This window comes from Montipora capricornis, chromosome 3, assembly GCF_036669925.1.
Source record: "Montipora capricornis isolate CH-2021 chromosome 3, ASM3666992v2, whole genome shotgun sequence".
Classification (NCBI taxonomy): Eukaryota; Metazoa; Cnidaria; class Anthozoa; order Scleractinia; family Acroporidae; genus Montipora; species Montipora capricornis.
Window position 1 is genome coordinate 72,901,496 of NC_090885.1, and position 9,611 is coordinate 72,911,106.

At 41.6% G+C, this 9,611-nt stretch overlaps 1 protein-coding gene across 1 annotated transcript in view; it reads right to left on the bottom strand.

Moving 5' to 3' along the window:
• Positions 1-1,033: 1,033 nt before the first annotated feature.
• LOC138043995 (WD repeat-containing protein 11-like) overlaps positions 1,034-9,611 on the bottom strand; it is a 42,347-nt gene continuing 33,769 nt past the window's right edge. The window contains exons 19-28 of the mRNA XM_068890555.1: positions 9,202-9,295; positions 8,560-8,808; positions 7,393-7,488; positions 7,066-7,136; positions 6,414-6,508; positions 5,138-5,235; positions 3,799-3,879; positions 3,093-3,157; positions 2,230-2,312; positions 1,034-1,398 (exon numbers count right to left, since the gene is read on the bottom strand). Coding sequence (XP_068746656.1) covers positions 1,271-1,398; positions 2,230-2,312; positions 3,093-3,157; positions 3,799-3,879; positions 5,138-5,235; positions 6,414-6,508; positions 7,066-7,136; positions 7,393-7,488; positions 8,560-8,808; positions 9,202-9,295 — 1,060 coding nt within the window. The 3' untranslated portion in view covers positions 1,034-1,270. The remainder of the gene's footprint in view (positions 1,399-2,229; positions 2,313-3,092; positions 3,158-3,798; positions 3,880-5,137; positions 5,236-6,413; positions 6,509-7,065; positions 7,137-7,392; positions 7,489-8,559; positions 8,809-9,201; positions 9,296-9,611) is intronic.

Sequence of the window (9,611 nt, forward strand, 5' to 3'; positions counted from 1 at the left end):
GTAATGAGCTTCAAATCTAGGCAACACACATTCACATTTACATTTTAAGTTGTTAACGACACTTTTACGCTATTGCAAAAAGCTTGAAAAGTTGCTAAAGTTGGGAATTTCGGAGCGGTCCGTACTCGGGGTTCGCATGGGAAAATCCAGCCGGAACCCTGGCGCGTGTGCGAGTAGCCAATCAGATTCAAGGATTTAGGATTCCGGACCGCTGAGAAGCTGGAGAAAAAAATTAAATTTTCTTCTTTTATTTCAAATCAAACTTCAAAAGACCTCGTCTTCCCGCACGCACAGCGAGAACGGAGAGATTAAGCAACGACAATGTTGACGAGAACGGCAGAAAACAAGAGGCCTTTGACTTCTAGCAGTCCCTCGTATGACAGTCGAATCGTACGCCTTTTCAATACACCGTGCTTTGTTACGTAATCGAGAGAAACGGCCGAGGGAGGCTTAGGGAAGGAGGCATCGTTGCACGTGTATTCATTTCTTTGCCGTTCTCATTAATGGGACATACACTGACGAGTGAAATCGTCTGGTGTTAGACAGAGTAAAATACTCTGGCGTTAGACGGATGACCGGTTTAGGCCGGTTTATGGGTGAAAGGGATAAATTATCGTTGTCGTACTGACGACGACGTGAATGGCTATAAACAACCGCACCATTCGTACTAATCTATTTTGGAAAACTTTATACCACTTTACATGCCGAACGAGTTGGGATAATTGAAGAATAAAGCGAATGACACTCTCAAAGACGTCGTCGTCCTTGCTTAAGAAACTCAGTATCTTTTAGAGCGACTTTCGCATGACCTAGAAAAAGTGTTTGCAATCTGTGGCAAGATTAAAACAAAGCTTCTCCTTATTCCCGCCAAGGAAACACTTAATATGTATGGGCAGTAAACAGTTCAATTGCCCAATCAAATTACTGCATTTCAAATCATGTCAAAATGAAATGCCTATGGCTTTCCAGAAATTTCCATGCAGAGATGACGTTCTTTGCATCCACGTTGCCTAAGCCAATTAAATGCTTTGCGTTTTTGTTTACGTTCTGTTTTTACGTTTATTTTTCAAGGAAAGTTGTTCGATTAGGGCAACGATTTTGATCGTTCCACAGTAAGATATGGACACCTAATAACAAGCTATCATGTGTTTCGTTCCTTCGTTGCAGGTCACATTGTGATTTGACTTCGATATTCGACCCACTTCTTTTCCTCTTCCTTTCACTCTCCTTTCTGCTCAAGACCCGGCTTCTTTAAAATCTTCTTTACCATTTACAACCCATCAAGAAGTTGTTTGGCCTTGGGCCCAGCTTTACCGGCAAAGAAATACGCAGCTTTTTGAAGTCCAAGGCCATGAAGGAACCGGGCGTATTCGGTGTATACTGCATGTACAAGAGCAGCTAATGATACACATCAAGGAAAGTTATGTGCAATCAGTTTATCGTGCGTTCTCTATATCTACATCTACATGTCGCAGCACTCGGCAAAGTCCTTTTGAATTATGGCTTTTTTGCTTAGGTGGCCTCATACACCACAAGCCTTTTAGAGACATTACACCAAGCCAGCCACTTCTGCTGGAAAGAACACACTCACAGAGGACAGCCACAACATGGGGAACTTCATCCCCTACTCTTCTCGAATAGTATGTGGGTTCTTTAACGTCACACAGAGAACTTATACACATGGAAGATATTTGTGAGACGGGACCTACGGTTTATCCGAGAAGACTTGAAAGTCTGACCATTTGCGGTTGTAATTACAAAGGCAGAACTTTCTCCTCAGTTATTTTAAGACCCTGAGTGTTGGTCCGGCCGGAGTCGAACTCACGACCCCTCTCATGGCAGCCCGACGCCTCAACCAACTCAGCCACCGGAGCGCGGTACCAGTAATAAATCACAGATGACGTCAAAATGTGGTAAGGACAAAAAAAAGGCAGTTCTCTGAGACCGAGCCGATCAATAATGACAATGAGAACCAACTTCAACAGAAAGAGAAGACTTCGGCTGCAGGATTAGGCATGCTACAACTTTTCAAAGCTGAATTTCCCGAACCGGGAAATAATAGTAAAAGCAGATTAACACCACAGATAGCTCGGTTTACCCGGCGGTCTCACACACCAGGAATCATTCAGACTCGTCAAAAACAAACTACTAAGCTCACATTGGAGATACTACATTTGAAGAAAGGAAATGTTAAAAAAAAAAAAAAACAGAAACATTTACAAAGGATACTATTCTTTTCGTCCTCTGGAGAAAGGAAGCCGAACTCTTGACAAGCTTCTGCAAACAGCCCCGCTCGATCAAAGTAACGCATACTGGAGGAATTGAAAAACCAAACAATTAGAGGCTGTTCAAACAGGGAACTGTTACACAACCGTCTCCCATTTACTCTATTTCCTACTACCCATTTTCCCGTGTTGCTAAGATTCTGCACTGAAAACAACAATTAACGTGACCTTAAGTCTGAGAAGGTGATAATCTTAACTTAATACTTAATTGTGGATCAGTGTATACATTGCTTGATAGCACAGTGATAAAGGAGTGTGTAACCCAATCGCACGATCACGGGTTCAAATCTCGCTCAAGGCTAGACTGTACCCAGGCTTCTCTCGCAACGGTATTATAAGTTGCTCTAAGACCTTTTTGCAGACACGGTGGCCATCTTGATTTGTATTGTTTCAAATAGCTATTATTGCATGCCCAGTGGGCAAATACATATTAATTTGCCCCCTGAGCATCCCATAATGTCTTTCGAAACAATAGAAATCAAAATGGACGTCATATCTGCAAAAAGGTCTATTCTCTGGTGATGATCTCTCCATATAAGCGTCGCTAAGTGTCTGTCCTCTTGCGCTTCTCCCCAACTTCAGAAGCACTTCCGTCTAAGAATACTGACAGTTCACTTAACAAAGTGTCCGTAAACTCTGCTCATCAAGTAAAGCTAATCAGCGAAATTTACCTTAAAATAACGCTAACCACAACAGTTATGTAATAGTTGGAAATAGGTAGCATATACTGAATGTATCTGATCACGTGCAGCATTTTTGAACACAAGTGACAGGTAGAGGAGAAAGAACATGTGTATTTCAACCTACCTGTAGAGCATATCAAGAGCCTTGTAAAACTTGCCGAGAGAAAGTAATACCAATACAGCTTTGCTCTGCAAAAATGGGAGAATAAAGCTTGGGTAAGAAAATTTATGTTGAAAGACGGTTGAAAGGAGCACTTCATATGACGTGGTATTTTGTTTCGGTCTAAAATGACCATCCAATCAAAAGATCTCTTAGCAGTAAGAAACTGCGATCTTGAAATCGAAACATTGATTTTAATTGACTTAAGCAACTAACGTGACCTTAAATTGAAATGACAGTGTCACATGTTAACTATCCTGCGTCATTATTCAAACAAGCGCGAGTAACGTTGTGTTTTGGCCTGGCGTGGGCCGCGAGTGGCATGATGACGAGGGCTTCGAAGCCGCTCGAACTCGCGGCCAAATCACAACGGAGCAACCATCGTTTATTCGAGCGTGTCGAAATAATCTCTCGATAAAATAGGGAGCTTAAGCACGCGCGTTTTTGAGACGCGGACGGCAACCGGAAGTGAGCTGTTTTCCCTTTTAACTTGTCTTCACACAACCACATTTACATTGCTAAGAATCTTTTCTCCATTAGAGATGATTAGTATAAAAATCTAGGAGACACCACTGCCCTGGCACGCTAAATGTTCTCTTCCGGTTGCCGTTCGTGTCTCAAAAACGTGAGTGCTGAAGCTCCCTAATATCCCGTAAGCTACGCAGGCTACCTGTTGACTCGTTGATGTACTGGACAGGTGTTCAATCCATCTTCGCATAACTTCAGCACAGTCAGGATAGTTCAACGTTGCCTGAAACGATAACAGGATGGTGAAGTGTTACGCTGAAAAAATCACTATGGCAACAAAAGAGTCATTTGTGAAATGAAAGTTGCAAAGTTGGATAGTTGAGCAACTTGAGCAGATGCAAAGGAAGCTCGAAAACTCCAGGCTTTAACGGGATTCGAACCCAGGACCGCGTGCGATAGCGTTGCACTTTCTCTACAAACTGATCTATCAAGACTGTTGGGAGCTGGTCTATTGCGAGTTCAAAAGTCAATTGTCAAAGTCTGGAGACTGGTCCTGGGCAGAATCATAATCCACTGACATCTGTTTGTCAACTTGACAAGCAATCTCGACCCCAGAGCCCAGAGTGTCTTCTCATTGGTTTTCGTGAAGAACAATGAACAGCGTCTCTGATTGTTGCATTCACGTTAGCACGAGGAGTGAGCAGGCGCGTTAAGGTTCAAATAGCCAATTTTTGGCTATGACAGCCCTACGGCGCATGTTCTCCTACATAGAGTTTCCCAGAGCCTTGGGTCGATCCGAGGCTCTGGTGACGAGAATGCTTGAACGCACCCCATATGGCAACGTCCGGGAAATTAGCCTTCACGTCACTGGTCAATTACTCTATTACCTACGTTTTTAGTTGTTTTTGTTTAAAAAGTGAACGAAATTCTAGAAGATGTGATTAAACACAGGGGCGGATCTAGGGGGAGGGTGCAGGGGTGCACAGCCCCCCTTCCTGAGAAGACCAGTCAGCTACGCCATTCCTTAGTGGTTCACCCCCTGCTAAGAAAAATCCTGGATCCACCCCAGAAACGACTCTTGATTTAAGATAATTTATCTGATTATCTTTCCAAAAGTTCGCTTTTTACCCGCTTATTAACCGAAATTAACCGAAGGATTAATTTGCAACTCGTTATGATAAAGTGTTCTCAAAGAATTCTTAACATCAACAACAACATTTATTTATTTATACCAACAGGAAACAAGAAAGTAATGCATTGATTTTTGAAACTGAAAAATAAGGTATTAGCTGCCTATAACAACCATAAGGGCTAAGAAAATTAGGCAGCTATAAAAAATTAATCAATGTTTCTGCTTTTTTAAACCATGTCACCAACTGAGTCCTGTATTTAAAAACCCGCATTAAGAAACGACGCTTTCAAGCGATACAGTTTTTCAGTGGTCCAACAAAGTCTGTTACTTTTCGAGTTAAAGGCTCTGTGAGACATCTCAGTCATCCGGGAAACAACAGAAACAACACAGAAAAGGGTTGTCATTTTACCTTAGCAAGCCAGGCTGCCCCATCCCATTCTCCGTAAGTCTGTAGATAACGACAAGCGTCCATACCTTTCTCAATCAAGCAAAGCAATTGAACCCCCTCTGAATAAAAAACAACATGAGTTAGTTTCTTCAGTTGAAAATCGATGATCTGGAGTTCCGATTAATAGGAGTATTACGTTATCACCTTTTCGCAAGCCCGGATAATGAAGGTTTCCTCATGTCGGGTCACTGAGGATACGATAAGGGATGTTAAAAGGGCTATGTCACGCAAAATTATGTAATTTCATGACAGCCAAAACGTCCAAAAGGGAACTGAATTGAAACATTGCAATAACCACATAAAACCAATGAACAACTTAGAAGAAATACAACAAAAGGACAGAAGAGAATGGATTGAAACAAATGGACAAGACTGAAATGGACTGCAATTGGGTAATCTTGAAAAACGTCGCCCCGACGTTTTTCAAGTTTATGGCAAATCACCAGGATAAAGGCCGTTTTTGCTCAAAATCATCTTGTTTGCGATGTAACGATCATTTTAGCAGTAAAGGAATTTCACATTGCCATTTTTTAGTTTTAAACTCAAAGGGTTCATTGGACAGAGTTTTTCAGAGAGTGATTAAAGTCGTCAACTATCCAAAACAAGAAGAACTTGCTCGCAAGGATGGCGCAGTGGTGAGAGCACTCGCCTCCCAACAATGTGGCCCGGACTCGGCGTCATATGTGGGTTGAGTTTGTTGGTTCTCTACTCTGCTCCGAGAGATTTTTCTCCGGGTTCTGCTCCGGTTTTCCCCTCTCCCCTCTCCTCAAAAACCAACCTACAATTTGATATGGAAATTTATTTTATCAAACGAGTTGATAAAGGTCAAATAGCCACCGTGAAAGATTTGGAAAGCTGACGTTTCGAGCGTTAGCCCTTCGTCGGAGCTAACGTCGGAGCTCCGACGAAGGGCTAACGCTCGAAACGTCAGCTTTCCAAATCTTTCACGGTGGCTATTTGACCTTTATCAACTCGTTTGATAAAATAAATTTCTGTTTCAATCTCCCACCGACGCAGCACCACAGTTTCTTTAGAAACTAAAATTTTTGTTTACAATTTGATATGAGTTGATTTGATTTGATTTGACATCTAAATAAAGTTCATTATTATTATTGTGAGAATTGACTTAAATTCCAAACTCTTGAAAAACTTGGTGAAGATTGGAGCTTAACACATTTTTTCTCCAAGATTTGTTAACTATCGAAATAAGAAAATGGAAAACTGAAAGCAAGCGAACCTTTTAGTTTCCCACTGGCAATCAGATTTGTGGCCACAAGTTTAATGGTGCTTTGCGAAGCTCCCGAGGAGCGGATTGTTGCCACAAGACAGGCCCTGCGGAGAAAATTAACAAAAACGTATGATTAGCGAGGATGAATATGGTATAAGGAATTATGCAGATGGGGGAGGAGCTGATCCAATGAGGCCAAAGGCTGAAGTTGATAACCCTCTCTGAGATCTGAATCAGAATCTAGCTACAACTAAATTAATCATCCGAAATACTTTTTTAGAAGGCTAAAAAGCGTGTCTAATACACTTTTAGCGACTGCGATGCGTCATCGTGTAGCGTGACAAGCCTCCATTTATTCAGTGTTTCGTCTAAATGGACGATTGACTTAACTATTGTTGGACGAAATCAAAGTTTGGTCAGCTAGCTAAAATTAAGCGAGGAATCCCAGCCAGTAGGAAGAAAGTAACTATCCTCAATAGATGAACTTAAGCAATACGATCCATCTGTTCTGTTAATATACAGGTTATTACAACTAATAACACATAATAATTACACAACTACCATTAGCCCTAGCGATGCCAGTGTACGGCACCTTTGATTATTACTACAACGGAAACAAGCTCTGTAAATGCTAAATCGGTTTCAAACATTGAATCATTACCTGAGTGAATCAACATAATAATTTTCATTGCCTGCGTCTGTCTCTAAAAAAAGCTGAACTGCTCTGTCAGCCTACAAACATAAACGGAAACTAGAATTTATCCACCGTTTCCCCCATTTACTGCTGCATAGAATCAGTCAATGAGTCGTTTCTATTAATAGTCTTAATGTAACAAAATGCAACTTGAGTATCCAATAAACAAACACACGATATTTGACCTATTTTGCATTTCATAATAGAACTAGCCTGCGTAGCTGGCGCTATTGTTGGCGCAAAAGGCACATTAACGAGCGGCTTGGCCGCTCAAGCACCTATTTGTTCTCATACCTGTCCCAACAGCACAAGAGTTTCTGCACATTTCCTCGTCTGGTCGTAAGTGGTTCGCTTACTGTCGTGAAGCGCAAGACGGTCAAGCTGACTTTTCTAAAGCAAAATGGATAAAGGGGTGTAGTTTTTAAAGGAATTGTGGAGCTGCGTCGGTGAGGAAGTGAAACACAGAAACTGGTTTATCAACTGGGTTGATATGGAAAGCTGACGTTTCGCGCGTTACTTTCTCTACGGTGGTCGATTTACCCTATAGAAGTAGTTTCCAAATGCAAGGATTCAAGCAATACTAAATCAATACTGCAGCCATCAAAAAAACTCTTTGAGATAGCTCACAAGTACACAGATCTAGCACCTTCGCTGGGCTCCCTTCCTCTCGAAGTTGTTGTCGCGCAATTTTCTTAGAAGATCCTGAGAGCCGACATTAAATTAAGTGCGATGTGTAAACAATTTTGTCAGAAGCTGTGGTTCACCCCAGATGCAAAAGTGGACAAAACTGGGTCAGTACAAAAACGAACAGACAACATTGGTTCCATATATAGCGTAGGACGCTGTTGGTCCAATCCTGCCCGTGCTACTTCGGAGGGCACATGGCCTGCGTTGCAAACAGTTTCGTCAGTTTTATGGAATGAGGCGGAGGAATGAGAAAGTTATTGGTTCCCGCGCCCCTCCCTTTGCAGCCTCGACGTTCGTTTTCATGTGACCAGGAGGTAGGCCGATCAAACACAAACGACTTTTTGCACCCAGCCTTCTGCTTGTTTATACAAGGGTATTTCCGATGCATTGGCTACGAAATATCTGAAGTGACAAAGCTCTTTCGAAAAGCCAATTAAAGATGCCTCTTTAAATTGATGGCAATAGGAAGTCATCACAAAGAGTAAAGAACTGATATCAGACATGCTTATTTTTACTTTCAAGTCTTTTATTGTTTCTTAAAGTTCCTGGCCTAAAATGAAGCATTTTGCGTTGGCTGGCTGATAGATAAAAAATGTGTAAGGAAAGTTTTTCTTAGTAGAGTCTCTCAGCGAAAACGGGTCACGAGCTCCTGATGGCAGCAAGTTTTAGTGCTCCTTAATTTCAAGCTGTTCGAACCTAAAGCCACCATTTTAAAACTAAAAAGGATTTTTCAACGCAAGGGAAAGCTAAAATTTGATATTAGCTAGAGCTCACCTGAAATGCATCTGTGTCACTGATTATGTCATAACATGTATCCAGGGAGACTGGGTAACAACAGCAGGTTGCGTTTGCACTCTCGTCAGTCTCTTCGGGGCCACAGAAATCAAGATCGTCGTCAATTGACAACAGATCCAGACTTCTGGAACTGAAACTACGTCTGACTTTGGAAGTAGACTCAGATGGGTTAAAGACATCAACCGAGCACGACCTGGTACGACTGTATAAGGGGGACTGGTGCTCAATCTGAAAAAAAGGAAGCACTGCCGAACCTTTACTTACACAAGAGCACAAATTCATAAGTTCTCAAAATTATACCCAAATTATGCTCAATAAAATTGGGATTTCATCACCCTGGAAATTGCCAAAAGAATGTGATGCGTTTTCATCCTTTGATCACAAACTTTTTCTGGCCTCAATGGGCAAAAGAAACGAAGCGCGAAGTCTTCCACTGAAACCTCTGATGTAACGTCATCCATACAAGGATTTAACACTGTAAAACCACAAGGCAAAGTCAAAATGTACAGCAGGTCCAGCTCGTTTGCTACCCTTTGGGCTATCATGTCACTGATCTTACTGACAACTACAATATTACTTGTTGGGTTACAGAATTAATTATCACAGTCACTGTGTGAGTACCTTATGCTTCATACATTGAAGTCTGGCCTTTTCTCGCCTGAGGTAATGAAGGGCTACTTCCCAAAATACAGTCTCTGCTTCATCTCCAAATAAACTTAAAACGAAAGAGATTTTAGTTTGAAACATGCTACTGAATATTAGAGAACAGGAGACTACATGAATTAATCATTTATCGTGTGGTTCATTCTCGTCATTGATAAGCAGTTCACCCACCCCCACTTTCCTTATTTTAATATTTAAAAAAGGGTTGTTGTAACACAAGAATCCACCCATATCTCGTCACGAGAACAAGTTGTTTCCTGGATGACAGATTTGGCTCAGAGATCCTTTGATTTAATGTTGATATCCACTCAAAAAGTACCACTCCCTAACATGCCTGACTAACCTTAAAACTGAAATACTCTCTTTGC